The sequence below is a fragment of the Triturus cristatus genome, chromosome 9 (genome assembly GCF_964204655.1).
Source record: "Triturus cristatus chromosome 9, aTriCri1.1, whole genome shotgun sequence".
Lineage (NCBI taxonomy): Eukaryota > Metazoa > Chordata > Amphibia > Caudata > Salamandridae > Triturus > Triturus cristatus.
This window is the reverse complement of record NC_140592.1, coordinates 1,022,887,974-1,022,908,117: the sequence shown is the minus strand read 5'-3', so window position 1 is coordinate 1,022,908,117 and position 20,144 is coordinate 1,022,887,974. Positions and strand designations below refer to the sequence as shown.

Genomic DNA, 20,144 nt, shown 5'->3' with positions numbered 1-20,144 from the left:
CCAATACGGCGTATAGTTGGCTGGTAGTGCCGTGGGAGTGTAATTGTGGAATGTATCATCATCCTCACTCACCGCCGGCAGAGTAACCCAAGAGTAGAACAACTCAAACGGGAACAACGCATCGGCACCTACTACAAAAATCAGAGCCATACCATCGTCTGGCACCCCATAGTTCGCCAGATGACGTTTCAGGGGTGCCCAGCTATGAGCCGGTATTTCGACCGCCATTAGGACCCCAACAGTAAATCTACAATAAATCAGTAGCACTAGGGTTCAGATTAAATACCCTTTTTAATGATCAAGCTTGAATGAACCTATTTAGTCGAAACACAGGTAGGTTAAACCGTCACTCCCGTTATCCGGAAACCAGAGTGAGGGTGTTGTGGACTAATACAAGCACTACTAAGGCGTCTCAAATCAATAGACCAAACGTTAGGTGCGCCATGTTGCAGGGATTCTGCTTATGCGCAGAACTATGCGCAGGAACCCAGGCCCTCAGTGAATTGCGGTGTACCAAAAACTCACCTCAGAATCCAGAACCCCTATCCGGTCAGTGTTCCATTCGTTATCCGAGATTTAGCTCGGCGGTCCCAATGTATAAACAACCCAGAGCAAGCGACTTAGTATATTTCTCAGGAATTATGGGAATCAGAAACACCTTTTCGTAATTATTCTTGTACCAGTCCACAACAGAATAAACAGAGACACGGGAAAAGTTTAAAGAGTTTATTTTATAAACCTCGTGTCCTAATATGCAGCAGTTTGGCTAACATTAGCAGACAAACAATTAAAATCAAAACCATCAGCATAGTTACAATACCATAGAAAATGAAAGGAGCAATCATAATAAAATGACAGTGGCCCTAGGCCACCTTCCTTTCTCTAACACACTAATAGTATTATTAGACTAATAAAAAGTCTCTAGGCTTGAAGGGGGAACCCCATACCGTATAGATCAGCTCAGAGAATTCACATAACAGGATCAGCTATGCTCTGCTCCTAGGAACGCTCTTCTTCCGAATGTGTGAAAAACATGTAACACTGCAATATTAAAAGCATTCGATTTTCAGGTATTTGCAGCTGCGTGCGTGTTATGGCTAAACTAGTGGGCCGATCAACCTGAACTCAACAACATGCACCGTCTAGCGATCCAGACTGTTTCTGTTACACTGTGTACAGACCAAGGTCGCTATTCACTGTTTAAGATGTTAACAACAGACAGTTCTCATGTGAAGCAAAGTCGAGTAAGCATTTCTCAATTGTAATAACATGTGACTACAGTGTCGGGTGCAAAAGCAGCAAAAGCGGCAAGATGGCTTTCTAACATCTAACGCGGTTATGCTAACTTAGCGTTGTACATAGGTAGATAACGATCATCACTACACCACCTCAGTACTTGAGCTCTGCAAGAAACTGAAAACATGGCTCTTCACCTGGACAAGGTGTAGTCGCAGCCAACACAACCTCTGCATTCTCAGCACTAGGATACTCTGGGGTGAGCTGCGCATTTCACAAATACCCTTAGCAAATCATAACATACAGTTCGCTTTTGCATCATTTTGTGGTATTGTTCATTGTTTCTCACTCTGGCGTCTCCCGTTTCACACTCATTCTATGTTCTTTTCCATCTCAATCAGACTCTCCTTTCATTTCTTCCTTGTCTATCCCTCTCTTCAGTTGCTTCTCTCAGTCCTTTCTTTCTCACTGTCATCTCCCTCCCACCTTCTCCTCCTCACTCCCTATCAGAAACAGGCTATATGGAAGATTATATACCACAAAAAGTACCCCACACATTTGTAACCAAAGGTTTATATAAACCAACAGTAGATGGGAATCAAGAAGGAAACCTTTCAGTTGTCAGCCACTACGTCGTGGGAAAGGAAGCAATTCCTTTTTATAATATAACCCTCACACACTCTAGTAGTGTCATGCTTCATCATAGGGTTCACCCTGACTCCTAAAGGTCAGGGTGGGCTCGACCATATTTAAAGGAGCACTTAGAAGAGAACTGGCCAGGGGGTATAAAGATTAAAACTCCTCTTGCAGGGCCAGGTATTCCTTTATTAGTGGAACTACAGGGGATAATAAAAATTTTAAAAGATATATGTGGGTCGTAAGGAGTTTTATGGTTCTATGATCCTAATGCCAACCTGTTTCAGTCCGAAAAAAAGTGGCCCAATCAGTTCCCGGACTTTCTTAAGGGAAAAAATGTCCTCCCTGGTTACTTAGTCACCGAAAAATGTCCTATCTATATATAAGGGCAGATAGCTGCCCCTTTATAAAAATTATGGAAAACAGATAACTTATCTTTTTCTCCTGTGGATTTGTATTTACTCCATCCCAATTTGGAAGAGTAATCTCTTCACGAGAGATCGCAGCTCTGCATGGGGTAGCCCTGTAGTCAGACTAACACAAAGGGTCCTGCCCCACTAATTCACCTAATCGGTCTGCATCTCCGGGCTTTCACACTCAGTCTATGTTCTTTTCCATCTCAATCAGACTCTCCTTTCATTTCTTCCTCCTCACTTCCTCACTACTATCTACTTTGTCTATCTCTCTCTTCAGTCGCTTCTCTCAATCCCTTCTTTCTCACTATCATCTCCCTCCTACCTTCTCCTGCTCACTACCTATCAGAAACAGGCTATATGGAAGATTAACCCGGGTGAGCGAAGTATGATACTCCCACAGAATGTTAGCTGGTCCTGTTTTCTCAGTCCCTACAAAACCTAAAGTTGTACATTATAGGAATGAATGCTGAAAGAGCTCAACTCTGCCTGTGAACTGGCTCACCTTGACCTATGTCTGAGCAGGGGTTCAGCACTGTCTGCAATGGAGCTCAGCTCAGCTGCATACTTGGAAGAGCTCAGCTCTGTCTGTCCATCTCTATGTATGCAAGACTCTGTTCCAGCTGAATGAAATAAATTTCCTATGGGTACACAGTCTCTGCTATATCTGTGCATAGGTTCCAAACTATGTATGCAGGGACTTGGATGCATCTGTGATGGAGCTCCGCTCTATCTCCAAAGGAGTACGTTCAGCTCTGCAAGATGATGAGGCCTGTTTGTGGCAGAGCTCTACTGTCTCTATATGCACAAGAGCCTATGTTTCTTTATGCAAGAACTTGTTAATGTCACCAGAGGAACAACCAACTTCCTCTCCTTAATAAAATAGGTACTGAAATGAGCTTCTTGATATCGAGCGGGCTTCATCCTTTTGATTGGTACTTTTGCCCTGCAAGAGTTTGGACACATGGTACTTTGTTCCACAGTTACACTGCTCTCTATTTACCTTCTTATCCCCTCTCAATCACACACCCTCTTCCTTGCCAGAGGACGCTTTGTTGTGAACATCGACTTCTTGATATTCATTGCTTTTATGTCACTTTTAGAAATGGCAAGGAAGATCAGGCTCAGACAAGGAGACAATGTTAAATATGAAACAAGACTAAGGTGAAATGTATGGGGTGGGAAGGGGCAGGCTGAGAAAATGAAAAGGTGGATGACATGGAACAGGAGAGAAGGCAGAGACATGTGGAGAGAGTGACAAGAGTGACATAGGGCAAGATGAACCTGCCAGTGCAAAACAGGTTTTGCGCTGAAAAGTAAATTTAAAAAAACATGTTGTGCAGCTTTGCATCACTTTTGTCTAAATGCTACATGAAGTGAGTATGAGTGAGAAACATTTAGGAAAAAATTGAGTGATCTTCTGTGCTTTATTACGCTCACCACTTTCAAACAACGCCACTGATGCCATAAATAACTGATGAGATGTGGCCTAATGGCCTGAGCTGCCAACTTTGGAACTGGGCAACAAGGTTTGAATCCCAGGGTCAAATCAACATCTTGTGATCCTGGGAAAATCACCTAATCTCCTCGTGCCCAAAAGAAATAATCTGATTTTGTGTAATGTAACCTTGTGCCCATGCAAAGCTCCCTGTTGCCTTTGGGCCTGGTTTCCTCTTTATATAAAACTGTACAAATAAAAAACGACAGCAGCCAGGAACATTTTAACCAGAGAATTGGGACTGCTACCCACTGACCATCTTTGCTATCCACCCACTCCACCTCAATTTTGCCAACATCATTTTGCATGTTCTTATGTTTTAGTCAGTACTTGGCATTTTTAGAACCAAACCCACAACCCCCATTCACTACTCCCCTGCCCTCCCCCCGCCCCCGCCCTCAACCCCACCCCTACCCCCATGAAAGATGCTATTGGCAGAAAAGTCTGGTCTGCCGATAGTCACTGCATTTAAAAAACAAAAAACTCTTTCTTCTTTTTATCATATATTTAGCACTTATTACCCCTTACATGAGTAGTAAGCACTATGTAAATGCAATTGCAATTTAAGACAATTTACTATTTCTGACTTGTTTGCTTGGAATCAGATGAGGTCTCACATATCACTGTTAAAGGGCAAGCATTGTCTCCCTTTAAAATAAGGGTGATCAGTAAACCCTGTGGGGGTTTTGCCTAAAAGGTTGTGTATCACCTGTGACCTCCATCAACTCCTTTGAGGAAACAGTAGCAGCAAGATAAGCTGAGAGTGTCTGTCATAGAAAAGAAAATGTTTATTCCGACGCACTCTTCTCTAGCCGAACTTCGCTCAGGTTTTCCCTGGGATAGACACCCACACAGCTTCAGCCTGGGCTATGGAACACGACGGTGGGGGCTAAATCTCTTTCAGCCCAAAGGGCGTTGCGCGCCTGCAATATATACCAACAGACCTGATTCAGGCAGATTGCCTCTGCTTCAGTATGTCAGCAGGGAAAATAAATTCTCCCGACTGTTTTTTTTTTTTAATGATCCCATTTGCCTGCTCTAAAATGTTGGCATGTATGTCAGGGCTGCACAGCTCATCATGGGTAGTAAAGCGCTATATAAATTCAACTACAATACACTCTGCCCTCACCCTCATGTTCTTAACAATGTGAATTATTTTGAGATGTAATCATTATAAGAGAATTATCCCAATGCAAATTTGAGAAACATTTTGACATTTATTTAAAGGTTCGAGACATACCAATAAATATTTATTTATACGCTTTTATATAGCGCAAACTTTACCCAAAGGTGTCAGAGCGCGTTACAATAGAACTAGTTACATTACATAAGGACTTCAGAGTACATGAATTACATAACAAAATACGAAACAGAAAAACTCTCAACTCACATAAGAATGGTAGTAAGTAGATATGTCTACCACAGATACTAGCGGTTAGAGTGACATATATACAAGTTGCAAATTCACTCAAGATTACATTTTAAGAAAAGTTGAAGCGATTATGGTTGGACAAAACGATTACATATTTACAGAGCATGATCTTCTCGCAATTGCTGGGGTTCTTGCGGTGCTCGTTCAGCCAAGCCTTCAGGGTGTTGTTGGGCCTGGAGGGATCCCCGAGCTGGTGATAGCCAGATGTCCACCACGCAAGTTGTCCCGGTTGCCTTCACATCTCTGTAAAGTGGTGGGCGCTAGGCCCACATACTTGCAGATGAACCACACAGACACAGTGGTAGGGTACTGTAACTGGCCCAGGGTACATGCGCCCGGACCCTTTTATTTGCAGGGTCACCTGACTGATGACACCTGTGATGGGTGGGTGTTCAGAGTGGGTACAGCAGGTAGCTGAACACTAGAATGTGTCCAGCAGGACACTACATTCCTCCAAAACTTTAATGGAATAGAAACAAACAAAAGTCCAACCTATGAAAGAACAAACAATACACAGCACCAATGAGTCTCTTCAGGCCATCTGCCGAGACGCTGCTGGAGCTATGGACCGCATGGTCAGGATGCCTTATCCACCTCGACGATGTAGTTCAGACCGGCCTGGTCTCATGGTGTTGGAGTCTATTTATATAGTTCCAACAGCGGTTCATCTGGAGCGGTGGTGGAGTCCACTTTGGAGATCTTCTTGCAGGCGCTTAGGCTCCGGCGGATGGCAAACTTGCAAATACTGCGAATGACCTTAGTGGATGATGGCCTTCCTTGGAGACAATAATGCTTTCCAGGTCCCACTGGCCGAGCAGCTTCATACTTGCCCCTCCTCCCTGGACTCCACCCTCACAGGGGTCTCCTGGAGGGCCTTCCTGCCGGCCTGCCATGGGACTGTGTGGACTGTGCGGGCCTCGTGTAGGCCGCGCGAAGGCATCGCTGAGGAGCTGCCAACAATACCACAGCCAAATCGCTCATGCAGCTGCAAAGGGTGGTGTCTCTGCGTCTGAGTGCTCTCGCCATTAGGACTCAGGTTCACATGCCTCCATCAGATGGTCTTGAGATTAACAGTCTCCATCTGCGACCTCCATGCTTCCCGGTGTCTGTCGTGGAGCTGCTGCCAACGCATCTCCCCGGTTCGGATTCCCCTCTCACAGGAACTCCGTTGAGGCCCTTACCCCTGGATTGCGACGTGAGTGTGTGGGCTGTACGGGCCTCTCGTAGGCCGCGCTGAGGGGTTGCTGCGGAACTCCCAACAGGGACACGGCCAAGCCTCGTGTAACCCCAAGGGTGGATAGTCCAATCGTCGGGTATGCTCTTCTTCTGCAGGCCTCAGGTTTACGGAAGCACACAGAAGGTACCTGAGTGGCTAGCCTCGTTGAACTCTGGATGTCTTGAGCATTTCGATTCACTCTGGTGGTGTAATGCTCCTTAGATGTTCTTGGTGATGATGATGCACCTGGATGATGGATTTGATAATTTTCTTTCAGTTGGGCAACAGGCAGCGATCTCTTGCTTTCGGTGACCTCATGGAGTGAGGAGGACTGGAGGGACTTTGTGGCCACTTAAGGTTATCTTCTGGCAGGTGCACTTGTTAGACATGATCCCATTGATGCCAAGCAGCCGGTGACAGGTGAGTAGACAGTCGAACTGTGAAGCGTGGGGCCTCGACAGATCGCGCATGCTAGTGGCTTACGGTTGGTCCTCCCGCATAGCTATCTCCAGTGATGTCTCTGCACCCCGGTGGCTGGCTTGTGCTGATGAACACCTTCTTCAGTGCTGGCATGAGTCTTCTGTCCTGTCACTCTTCTCCTTTTCCCTCTTGCGCGCCTGTGGTGGTTTGCCCTGTGGCGTCGTGCCAATCTCCTTTCCTCCTTAGCGAAGTGGCGTCCTACCACGCCCATCTCCTTTACTAAGTGGCATCCAGCCATGCTCTTCTCCTCCTTCCGACCAGGTTCCTCACTAGGATGTGGCGTCCTGCCATATGTCTCATGTTTGCGCCACTTGGACATCTCGCTGGTCGCGTCCAGTTCTTAGGACTGTCTTTACCTGCTGCAGACCTGTGGCAGGGCTGTCCTGTCGCTAGGCAATGCTCCTTCTCCTTGTGGACCTCTTGCAGGCACCTTCCCCTCGTCAGGGATTTTCGCGGTGCTCCTCTGCCAGGATGGCAGGTTACCTTTTTTGCTTGAGGGCATCGTGCTTACGCCTCGCGCATGCGCCGTCATGGCGCCTGCTCCTGCCTCCATGCAGGCATGCTTGGCGGGGTTGGTCACTTTTGTGTGATGTGCTCCTTCTTGTTTGAGGTAGCAGTGTGCCACGGAGAGTGTGCGTCTCTCCTCTTGCCTGTCTGGGGCCACTGGCGACTCTGTGTTGAGGCAGTGTGAGGGATGACACTCGGCTGTCTTTGGCCCACAGCGAGGCTTCCCTCGGGCGGCAGAGATGTGGAGGCTCTCCCTGTTGCCTTTAGCATTGCTTCTTCTCTTCAGAGAAGTCTCTCTCTACTGGGCTTCTGCCCATGCTGTCAAACTTCTGGGTGCTTGAGCCGGCGCACCTCGGACTCCGCGCTCTTGGTCCTTCTTCAGGGCACCCTCTTCTGGCGCTTGGCGTCTTTGCTCTTCTTTCTTACCATGGTGGCTTCTTGCCACTCGGGGTTTGCCATGCTTAACTTATGATGCTCCTCCCCATGCTGATGCACTGCCTCTTCTAATGCTCTGATGCATAGGCTTCTCGGGGGGCTCTTTGGTGCTGCTTTTGCCCACTACGGGGCTGTGTTTCTGCAGTAAGTCGGTGGGCGCTCTTTGTACTGGTGCATCTCAACACCCTCTTACTTGTGGGGAACGGTGCTCCCATGGTGCAGTGGAAGTACTGTGGGAGGTAGAGGGCTTTTCTCCTGCTGTGGTGGTAGTGCAGTAGTGGCCTACTGCCACTAGGGGGGGCTTGTGGTGCAGTCAGACCCAGTCCTGGCTGTGTCTGTTACAGCCTTCTGCAGATTTCCTTGTTTGGCTGCTCAGGGTGCGGTGTGACACTGTGGCAACTAGGCGGCGCCATCCTTTCCCTCATTGCAGGATGCAGCTGCCTTGATGTTGCAGGTGCTGGCATCATTAGGAAGGCCAAAGGTGCTGGAGTGGCCTCTGTCTGTGCTCTACCACTCTGCTGGCGGATACCGGCTATATTGGCTGTTCTCAATAGTGCTTCTTGCCTGGCAGCCCTGTGTCTCCTCTTCACCGCGAACAGGAGATGTGAGGTTTATTGGTGGCAGGATGGAGGGCTGACAGGTGCCGCGTTCAGTTGGGGTACAGCCTGTTGTGTGCCTCCCCTCATGCTTCTATGTCTCTGTGCGTCTTTCTCCATTTACCGCGCTAACTGTCTCGCAGCAGGCAGACGGTGCATTGGGCTGCAGCTAGGTGGCGTTATACCCATCGTTCTTCTCTGGCCGCAGCAGCTTTTATGCCGCGGATTGTTTTAATGCTGGCATGCGGGCTCACATGGGGTGATGCAGGCAGTGATTGCCGGTGTGCCAAGAGTGCCTGGGCGGTTATACTTTTAGGAAGCTGAGCCCTGTGGGTGCTGTTTTGCAGTTAGCTGGTGGATGCGGTCTATACTGATGACCGCCAGGTGGCGCTAGCGTAGATGCTGAAGGCCGCAGCAGCTTTCATGATGCTGCGGGCCTCCCGGTGAATGGAAGATGCCAGTAGGGGCAAGCAAATACTGGTGCAGTTCATTTCCTAAGTTGACCCCAGTCGGGGTGTCCGCTGCATGTCACTGCAGTAGGTAACGGGGGTGTGGTGTCACTATTTGGCCCAAGGTGATGCTTTGTGGGTGCTTCGGTCAGGCGCAGTGGGCGGGTTTGACCTCCATTTCTTTCCCCCTTTCCTTTGGGGGTCACTGTTCATCCCCTTGTTGGGGAGTCGTGCTGGTGCAGCAATTCTCCCGTCCTCCTTCACAAACTGAGGACGGCGTGTGGGGTGAGTGTTCGCTGTTGCGGCACTCCTTGTGCCATGCTTGGCTTCAACCAGTGCTTTAAATGGGGAAAAAATAAGTGCAGGTACTCATGAAAATGAGCTAGAGGTGTAGTGAGGGAGCGGGGCTGAGGGCGGGGCTAGGGGTGGGCCTAAGGGCAAGACATGATGATACTTAACAACTTCTATATCAGTTGCATCACATACCAAAACACATGATAAATGTGTTTAAATAAACAAGGCAGGTTAACTCATTACACAAAATGAAAGAAATGCGATAATATGTTAACATTTCCTTTTTTTGCAATAGTTGCACCTTCTTAATGCCATACTATTAATTGCTGTTTGGCAGAATACTATACATTTTTGAACATGCGAGTAGGATGAAACTGAAAATACCCCCACTTCTAACCAAAGCTCTTATGGCACCAAGCAAATGAAGCACATCATCAGGACCCTCCCCAGAAGATATCTCTTGTCTCTTCCATCGATCTATCCATTCATACTTTCATCCTACCATTTACCTGCTGATGTCCACCATTTAACCTTTACATTCTATTGTCTATTCAGTCTTTCATCAATAATTCAGTTTTTCACCATTCCGTCTATCCACCCTTCATATTCAAACCTGTCCATCCATCCATCTCAAAACCTATCCATTCATCCTTTCACTCATCCATCTCTTTATCCACCCTTTCCCTCATCCATCAATCCTTTCGCTCATCCATCAACCTTTCACTCCTTTATTCAATCCACCCTTTCACTCAATCCCTCCTTTCTCTCATCCATCATCCACACTTTCATCCATCCTCCATACTCTTCATTCATCCAATCTTTCACTTATCCACCAATCATCCGCCCTTTTATTCAATCATCCACCCTCTTTCACCCGTGCATGCTTTCACTCATCCATCCATCCATCTATTCATCCATCCATCTATACATTCATCCATCCATACATCCACCCTTGCTCACTCATCCATCCACTCACTCACTCACTCACCAACCTTCCCTTTTACATTATTTATGAATCTTTGTCGCCGAGCAGAGATGTACAAACAAAGTGCCACCCATTTTCTTTAAAATACCTCCTGAGAGTGTCTGGATTCTCTCTCACTTTTTTCTTACAAAAACAGGCATACACACAAACATAGCAGACACACAAAAGACTAAGGTACGGTAAAAGCCATCTTTTCTCTTCACCTACCTTGGCTTTTTTTAATTGCCACCAGGGCCGGACTGGCCGTAGCCTGGCAGTGCCAGGGCACTGACATGATTCCTGTGCTTGCAGGAATGCACAGGATAGTGTAAATGTGATTGACAGCACAGGGCCTGAATGGACCCTGCTCTGTCAAGCACAGCGTGATGGTGAGCACCCGGACATTATTCAAATAAGCCCTGCTGAATAGCTCAGCTGGTGCTCAGATCGGGGGCTGCAGAAGCGGCGCCTTAGCTGCCAGAGACACATTTCACTCCTGCTCACCAGCACAGCTAATGCGCCTACCTTTTCATGAGTACCAGTACTCTCCACGGCAGTAGAGAAGTGCCAGTACTCAGAGTGATAAATCTAAGAAGTGCCGGTACTCAGTACCGGTGAGTACCGGCCCATTTAAAGCACTGGCTTCAACTGTGCTTTACACTATGAGGAGGACACCAGCTGTGGAGAGTGAGCTGCCGTAGCGCTGCGGCTTTCTATTCCGCCGGTTGGCCTCAGCTGCGTCTGTGCCTTGTGGACAGGGGAAGGACACGTGGGGACATTCTCGGCAGTGGAGGCCACCTAGGACTTAGCACAGCAGTGGGGCTCATGTAAGAGACGTCCTCTTAGAGAGAGGCCAAGGCGCCACTGGCAGATGATTGCAGGGAGCTTCACGGGGCCCCCCAGGAGGGCAGTATGACATGCCTCACCTCTGCTTTATCGCGGCTCCTGGGCGCACTGTCTCCTCACCCCACGCGGGTGCTGTAGGTGCCGGAGGTCATCACTCAGTAGTACGGCAACGCTTCACCCCTTAGCTTTCCCAGGCTGATCGTGACATGTGCAAGCTACCTGTGTGCCGCTGCAGTGGCATGCCTTACAGGCACTAGGTGCAGGGTGCCTCGGACAGCATTACCCCTGGGAGCACGACAGAACTGCAGCAGGCGTACATGCGGGGTCAGACCCCCTCGTCGCCATTGTAAAGTGCTGGGCGCTAGGCCCACATACTTGCAGATGAACCACATGGACACAGTGGTAGGCTACTGTAACTGGCCCAGGGCATCTGGGTGTCTTGTTTTCGTCTGTCAGATGCCTTCTGACAGTGGTGAGTTTCTGGATACCGAGGCGATAGCCTCATTACTCCACATTCATTTTGAGTTTTTTAATCGCTGTTTAGGTTGTCTTATTGGTGTGTGACGCTTTGTCACAGTTGAGGTTGGATCACAAGGTCAGCGCTGTGATAGGCCGCGGGTTGCGGTCAATTTGGTTTGCAGAAGTGTCAGCAGGTTTTATTGCAGTCTTGTTTTCGTCTGCCAAATGCCTTCTGACAGTGATGAGCTTTTGATGGCTGCGGGCGGTTTGCCCTCAGGCAGAGATGAGTTTTTGGATGCTGTGTTGTTGTTTCAGTTTCACAAGGGCACGTGTGCCCGCCCCCTTTTATTTGCAGGGTCTGTCACCTGACTGGTGACGCCTGTAATGGGTGGGTGTTCAGAGTGGGTACAGCAAGGAAGCTGAACACTAGAACGTGCCCAACAGGACACTACAATCTCCAAGGCAGCACAGAGATCCTGTAGGGTGTCGAATGGGGTACAGGATTTCGCTTTTGTGTTGCTCAACCCAGCCTTTTGCAGTCGATTAAAGACTGAACTTTGAATTTAACCTTCCGTGACTAAGGAATGAAAGAATCTGCAGCACAAAAATAGACAACTGGGTTCATTTCACTCACTTGTTCACCTAGCAGCATATAAACGTCAATGGTTGTTCGACTATTCACACCTTCAACATGGCTCTCGCTACACTTATATTCTCTGCCTGAAGTTAGCGCTCTAGATCTGGATTACAACCATGTAGAAGCTCACCGTCGCGGACTTCTGTGACCCGGAAGTGCTTACGATGCACTGACAGTAGTTCGGTGCTTTAGAGTTGCTAAGTTCTATTTTGCCAATATGCCGCCCACGGGGGAACGTGGTCCGGAGCTGTCTGAGCGAATTGATGCCTTCGTGGCGCGGCTGAAGCGTGAGGGCAACCGGCCGAGCTCGGAGGAGACCGCGCGGGAAACGGGGGCTCTTTTACGGAGAATCATTGCCCAAGAGCGATGGGGGAGTGCAGGTGAGGGGATGTGAAAAAGAACACCGGCAGAACACATGGTTACGGAGCGTTAGAATCTACGGGGTCGGTTAATGGAAGTAGAGACCACACAAGAAGAGCGGTATTGAAGGTTCTGGCGTGAGTGCATGCCAGGAGCATACCTGTCAGTTGTCTGAATGTCCTGTGTGGCGACTTGAGCCAGTGTTACCTTACGGGCAGCGGTCGAAGTGCATTAAAAAATTTTGGGAACTGTGATCCTGCAGTATGCAACGGGGGTAGGTTCGAAGGCTTGGCTACAAAGTACACAATAGTTTGTAACTTTTTCGTTGATCTTTTACCTTCAGGTAACGGCATATAAAATGCACACACATTAAATGGAACATAAATAAAGGTTCAACTATTCATTGGGAAATGCGTTATTTTACGTTATCAAACCAGTTTTGGTTAATGCGATCCATACCGATGTCTTCGTGTTTTACTAGAGAAACACAGAATTGAACCCTGGTTAATGCAGCAGGAAATCATTTGTAGCGCTGCAAGGTCACAGCTTATGACAGAAAGCACTGTGACTATGTAATACATTATTTTAATATTACATTGTACACAGCATGAGCTAGGCTGCCACACAATGAGTAAAAAGGTGTAGGTTTAAGATAAAAAAGTACTTCCAAAATAAAGATTTTATTAATATGCAAACTGTACCTAGTGCAGACAATTTTTATAACTGTTGAATAAAAGCACACAGTCTAGAACACAGCTGAATATAATCCCTCTCAAAACGAATAAATGTCATCTCAAAGCTTCAAGTGACTTTATCAATTTAAAGCCTATTCTGGCTCCCATGTACCAAAGATATGAGGGAGCCCTGTAATCTTGGGAACCCGGCAAATACTAAATGCACAAAGACAATTATTTCCTCAGAGAAAGGAAAGAAGCCAAACCTTCCTAGGCTTTTAGAAATGTGGGAAACCAAAAAAGTTCTCCTGTATGTAGAGAGATTTTATTATCTGGTTCTAGTTGACTTACAGTGATACAAATGTGATTTAAATTAAAAGAGGTAGGTGCCCCAACATAGACGGTGCAGTGAATAGTGATATAGGTGAATAAAGTATGCAGGTGTTATTTTCAATATATACCATCTAGGGTCTGATATCGCATCCAACGCAAACAGTGTGACTCAAAATGTAGAGTACTCGTTCCATATTGTTAATCAATATCAGTCCTCCAGTAATATTTTCAATATGTCAACCCTTGAATAATTAATACAGGGTCATTATCCGGACAAAACTAGGAAAAAACAAACTCTGTTTTGAAATCCCCTGTCTATAGATCGGGGAAGAATTGGCCTGTAAATATAGGATTCCATGGGAAGACGCAGTCAGAGTAGACCCTGTATTAATAGTTCAAGGGTCGAAACGTCAACAATATTACTAGAGGACTGATATTGATGAACACTATGGACATTGTACTCTAAAATTTGAGTCCTGCTATTTGAATTAAATCTAATATCTGCCCCTAGACTATATATATTGTGAATAACACCTGCACACTTCATTCACCTATGTCACTATATACTGCACTATCTATGTTACAGCACCTACCTTTTTTAATTCAACTTAAAATTTGGTTCACTGTAAGTCTAGTATGATTAGATAAATTGTGTCTGCATTCTGTACCACTTGTTGGTTTCCCACATTTCTACAAGCTTAGGGAGGTTAGGCTTCTTTCCTCTCTTCGAGTGAATCGTGTTTGTGTATTTATTTTTTATACTGGCTTTCAAGCAGCCTTTACAATTGCAGATTAACCATTTACACAGATTTAGATTTCCTTCTGGCTGCGTGCACCGTGGCAGGAAGGCTTAGTTCTTGTTTAGCTGTCTGTGCCTTCTTCACATTCATAGCACAGGAAACTCCCTACCTTCCACGTCAGCTGAGGCATCGCAACTGTGGTAATTTACCATACCAGGAAGGTCATCTTTTATCAAAAAGTAGAGGAGCTTTTTTGTTTGTTAAATTAAGTAAGTGTGGACACAATTTGCCCCACAGATGCCACCCACTTCAACCTCTGCATATGGGTCATTTTCATTATTCTTATTGCTAATCTTGCTCGTCATTGCTTATTCTGTTGTTTGAGATTATCGATTGTCAGTTGGCTTTAGTATTCCTAATAAATAATGACTGGCTGGGATTGATTTCCAGTTGGCTTTGATATTCCTCAAGGACCGGGATGAGGATGGTGGATGCAGGGGTAATGCCTTTTTATCCAAGAATACTTTGAGCCAAAGCTTTGTTTCTCCCATTTTAAGTGTAGACTTAAAGATCCCAGCACACATAGTGCTGTTGGCTAAAAAGCCAGGACTAGCCCAAGGTGTTCCACTTGACGAGTTACTGGGCATCTGTGCAGAAGGGTGGAAGGTATGAGGGCAGTGTGGAAATAAGTGGGTACATGGAGCAGTGGTAAAGTATACCCTACTTACCGTAGGATAAGTCTGCTAAGACAGGTGGTTTACAGTTTGATGACAGTGTAGGTTTTTGGGGGTTGCGGAGTTTGACATTCTAGTCTGCAATTGAAACACCATATAGGAATAAATGATCATATTTGCAAGCCCAAATTGCTGCCAGACTTTGTTTTCAGTCTCGGAGTAGGCTTACTTCGTATCGGTACGTCTTACTGGTGCAGACATTGAACTTCTTGGTGCATCTTGCTGCAGAGCATGTTCTGCTAGCTTTTCTCCCAAACCTAGAAAGCTAGCATCCATTTTTAATTCAGTGCGAATTGGCAGATCGAAGTGAACCATATGTTGATCAGTTGCAATTTGGTCTGTGGCATCAAGAGTTGCCTGATCATCCTTGGACCACTCACTATTTTAACCTTCATGAGTTGGAGTTCTCCACCTAGCACAAAGCAAAATCCAAAGAATGATGTTAATGTCGCAAGAACGGATGATTCAGGTTATTGAAGCGAGCAACACAACATTTCTGGTACTCGCTTACGTTGCATCGTGAGGAAACTGTGTTCATGAAATCTTGATGTTGCTTTGTTTTCTAGCTGTTAAGGATCCGTTTTACTTATTCAAAGGTGTTGAATCTATTTATGATATCCTTGTGTATTTAACCATGTTACAATTGTGTGGTGTCCTCTCTGTGTGTTGCATCATGGAATGTCCCCATGACTCGAGGACACAAAAAGCGAGTGTACAGAGGCCGTGTCAGTTGAGCTAGGAGCTCTTTCAGATTGCTGTATGCTGCTTGCTTCTCCATTGTACCTTCTACAGCTATACTAATGCTGTCCTTGTGTCCAGTATTGTAATCACTATAGATGATGCTCCATGGGATGTATTGAATGAGAGATATTCCAGATTTCCTTTGGAAGACGGCACCAAAACTAACGAGCATTTGCAATGCAATAGGTTTTGCATTTGTGAGACTTTAACCCATTGGCATTGTAAATGACAATGCAAATTTTTTTTTCTTTTTAATTCAACACATAAATAAAAGGCATTGTCATTTACAATGCCAGTAGCTCAAACTCTTGTAAATGCGAGACCTATTGCATTGCAAATGCTTGTCTGCACCCGGTTCCCTGTGGAGAAAATAAAAGTTTAGGTGCATATGCACCAGAAACTCAAATGTGATTCTGCGGGGACGTCCACTGGGAAAAAATCAGATGGGTTAGTTTTAAGTGTCTACATGAAAGTCTACAATTAGCATAAATGTCCATTGATGGTTTTGGCGATTTTTGTGAATTCCTGTATGTTAAAAACCACGGAAATCATAGGAGGGAGTGTCTACCTTTCATCAGTTATTGCATCATGTTAGCCTGATAGTTTATGATTCTGGGTTTAGCCACTAAATCACATCTCCTCCCGAAGTTGAAAACCTAAATGACATTTTTTGGGGGGGGATGTGTTTATTGGCATTTTAATAATTGCAATACAAAAACAGTACGCATCTTCGGAGCGCATTATTTCATTCAGTGTCACTTCAACATTATATTTCACTAGCAGTATACAGGGAAACAGCAATTCGGTGTTTATAGAGGGCACTATGAGCCCCTCCCCCTCCCCCCACCCATCACCCCACCCTTAGAGATCACTGAGTCAGTGAGCGTGAGACCACAGTGCTTTAGCCACGGTTTCCATATTTTCCAGAACCTTTGGGACGGCCCATGCTGTATATGTCGTTTTCTCACCGAACATATACATATCCATACCCCTTCTCAATTCGGCCAGTGATGGGCTCGGTATAGCCCCCCCCATGCTCTGGCCAGGTCACGTTTGGCCACCACTAATCCTTGTTGAAGCAGTGTTAACTTCGGTCTGGGGAGGTCAATCTCTGTGTGTACGCCCAACAGGACAAACGGGGGACTCCAGGGTATTGCCCCCTCCAAGATAGCTTCTAGCTCTTTCAGCAGGGTTGCCCAGTACATTTGAATCTGCGAACATTCCCATATCGTATGAAAGAATGTGCCCTCGATCATGTTGCATCGCAGACTGTTGGGCGCTTCCGCCCTCCCTATGCGGTGCAGTCGAGCGCTATCGTAATATGCTCTGTGCAGGTATTTGAATTGGATCAATCTAAGGCATGACTTGACAGCCACCTCCCGGGGGTGCATCAGCGCCATTTCCCAATCCAGATCCTCTATCTCCCCCAAGTCGGACTCCCATTTCGCCCTCAACTTCTGCAGGGAATCTGGCTTGTTGTAAATTATGGTTCTTATGTCCAGGAGACTGCCTTTTCCCCGATCTCACCCATCAGGAGTCGTCCCTCTAAAGGGGCGTATTCAGGGACGTCGCCGGCATCTATGTGTTGTGCCTGCCACGCATGCGCCAGCTGCAAGTATTTATAGTATTGCGTCTGACTCATGTCATACTCAGTCTGGAGATGAGAACGTTACCAGCTCCTTACGATATAATATGTCTTTAAGTTGTGAGATACCCAACAAGTCCCACTTCCCGAAACCTCTCAGCTTCGCGATTTCTGTAAGCCGGTTTTCCACCCAAAGCGGGGTTTCCCTGGTAACCCGGCCATCCCATTTCATCTGCCGTTCTGCCTTCTTCCAAGCTGCTATCACAATCCGTGTAGCTGTTAGGAGCTTTGCGGAGCCCCTCCCCCCGTAGATGTGCGCATACGAGCGCCCGGCGAATTGTGCGTTCAAGTGCATACGTGGGGTGGTCTTTCTCCACATGTTCCCATGCGTTCACAAGAATCAAGTGGGCCGCCCAGGAATATGCCCGAAGATCAGGTAGGGATATGTCGCCATTATATTGGTTGTGTTGCAGTGTGGCCAACACTATCCTCGGCGGTCTCCCGTCCCAGAGAAACGTCCTCCGTGTGTCGTCCATTTTAGTGAACACCTCATCGGGAATCGGCTGATACGTGTTTTGCAGAACGTATAAGTATTTCGGGAGCACTATCATTTTATAAAGCGCTGCCCTGCCTAGCAACGTCAACGGCAAGGACTTCCACCTCCACATCTGAGCGAAACTCCCCAAGCATCCTATAAAGATTGCAATCCAGCGACACTGCTGTATCCGTTGTGACATTGATCCCTAGGTATTTTATGCCATTGGGGGCTAACTAAAGTCGGCTTGGGCAGGCATTGTGTCCTCCACTCAGGCCCACTGGATAGAGACATGATTTTCCCCAGTTAATTTTATATCCTGCAAGTGCGCCATCGTCTTCGCAACTGGCAATAATGTTAGGGAGCGTCGTTTCAGGGTTTGTGACACACAGTAGTATGTCATCGGCATACAGGGAGATGCGCTCGTCAAAGTCCTCATTCTCTCCTCCCCGGAATCCTGTTATACACGGGTGCGCTCGGATGACACATGCGAGGGCCTCCAGAACCTAAGCAAAGAGGGGACAGGGGACATCCCTGTCGAGTGCCCCGTCCTATCGAGAATTCCCGTGACACCACACCATTAACTCTGTTTCTAGCCAGGGGTCTCTCATATAGAATGGCGATCCATTGCCTGAAGGCAGGGCCAAATCCGAACTCCTCCAGAGCGGACATAAGAAAGGGCCAATGGACAGTGTCGAATGCTTTTTCAGCATCGAGGGACAGGATGAGGTGCGGGTCTTCCCTCGTGGTTACCACCTCCAGCCAATTATGTAACCTCCTAAGGCTGAGTCTCGTCGACCTCTTTGGTTAAAGCCAGACTGATCCCGATGAATGAGACCAGTTATTAGCACGGTGTGCCTGTTGGCTAGTATTCTGGCCAGTATTTTGGTCTCCATATTAATAAGGGAGATAGGTCGATACGCGCTACACTTCTGTGGCGGCCTGTCCTTCTTGGGAATTACCACAATCGTGGCTGTCCCCAAATCCCTGGGGAGACTTCCCACCTCCTGCGCCTCCAAATATAGCTGAAGGAGGTATGGGCTAAATAAAGTCCCGTTCTGCTTAAGAAATTCAGGGGGGAGCCTTTTAGGGCTCAGGACCTTCCCAGTTTTCAACTGACCAATGGCTTCTATGATTTCCTCTTTTGTGATCTTTTCGTCCAATGTCTGAGACTCGCTGGTTGCTAGCTTAGGGAACTGTATTGTCTGAAGATATGCCTGGATTTATGCTGGCTCTGCCAGAGAGCGTTGCGCATAAAAGGCCTCATAATACCCAGCGAAGGCGTTAGCTATTTCAACGGGAGTTGTATGAGTCTGACGATCCTCTGTCTGTATCTGTGCCACCCACCTAATATCTAGCTTCTTTTTGCTAAGCGATGCAAGCAATGTACCTGTTTTGTCACCTGCATCGTACAGGCGCCGATGCATTGCTTGTATCTTGTGTTGCGCGTCCTTCTTGACCAGCGCAAAATATTCCATTAGAAGAAGTTGTAATCTTCGCAACAAGGAAGGGTCGTCGCTCGTGATGGCCTGTGTTTCGATCTGCAATTGCCGTGATTCAAGTCCTGCAATTTCTTCACCTTCTTTGCGCTTTTTATGGGCTAAGATGTGCTAGGCTCTATCCCGCAGAATGGGTTTATACGCCTCCCATAGTGTTGATGGTGGAGTCTACTGACCCCACATTTTCACAAACATATAGTCCCGTATCCACCCTAATATCCCTGGCAACCTGAGGGTCCCTCAGTTCCCATGGATTGAGCTTCCATTCCCCGGCCGGGTGTTGTGTACGGGCACCCGCGGTGAGCCACAGAGGCGTGTGGTCCAAAAGACCTCTCTCCAAGTATTCTAACCTATGTATCTCCCCTATTTCTCCCGCCGGGGCCAGTATGTAGTCTAACCTTGAGAAGGCTTTGTGTGCACCTGAATAAAAGTAATAAGTTCTGGTCTGGGAATGCTTCCTACGCCATATGTCAGTAAGTGTTAATGTGTCTGCAAACCGTTTGAGCGGTGTCTCTTTGGGGCCTCCCGTTGGGACAGTCGTGCGGTCCAAAGTGGGGTCCATTACGTCATTGAAGTCTCCTACAATAATGTGTGTGTCGGAGCCCGCTTCCAACAGGACCGCTGCCAGTTTCTCCAGCGTTTGTCTTTGTAACCTGGGGGGTGCATATACACTGACTAAAGTGATGTTTCGTCTCTCCCACACACCCTTGACCGCGACATATGCACCATTGGGATCTGCCCAAGTGCATTCAGTTCTGAAAGGTGGGCTTTTCCTAATTAATATTGCCACGCATCTTGCCCCGGTAGTGAACCCGGCGTGGGCTAGTGTCTTATATGCCCCTCGG

The 20,144-nt window shown here is 47.0% G+C and overlaps 1 protein-coding gene across 2 annotated transcripts in view; it reads left to right on the top strand.

Annotated features, from left to right (window-relative positions):
* Positions 1 to 20,144, top strand: part of EIF2B2 (eukaryotic translation initiation factor 2B subunit beta) — a 179,540-nt gene that overhangs the window by 108,243 nt on the left and 51,153 nt on the right. The window contains exon 1 of one of the 2 annotated variants that reach the window (XM_085626737.1): positions 12,290 to 12,478. The exons of the other annotated variant lie outside the window; for it this stretch is intronic. Coding sequence (XP_085482863.1) covers positions 12,316 to 12,478 — 163 coding nt within the window. The 5' untranslated portion in view covers positions 12,290 to 12,315. Of the gene's footprint in view, positions 1 to 12,289; positions 12,479 to 20,144 lie in introns of those variants that run through there. 2 annotated transcript variants of the gene reach the window in all.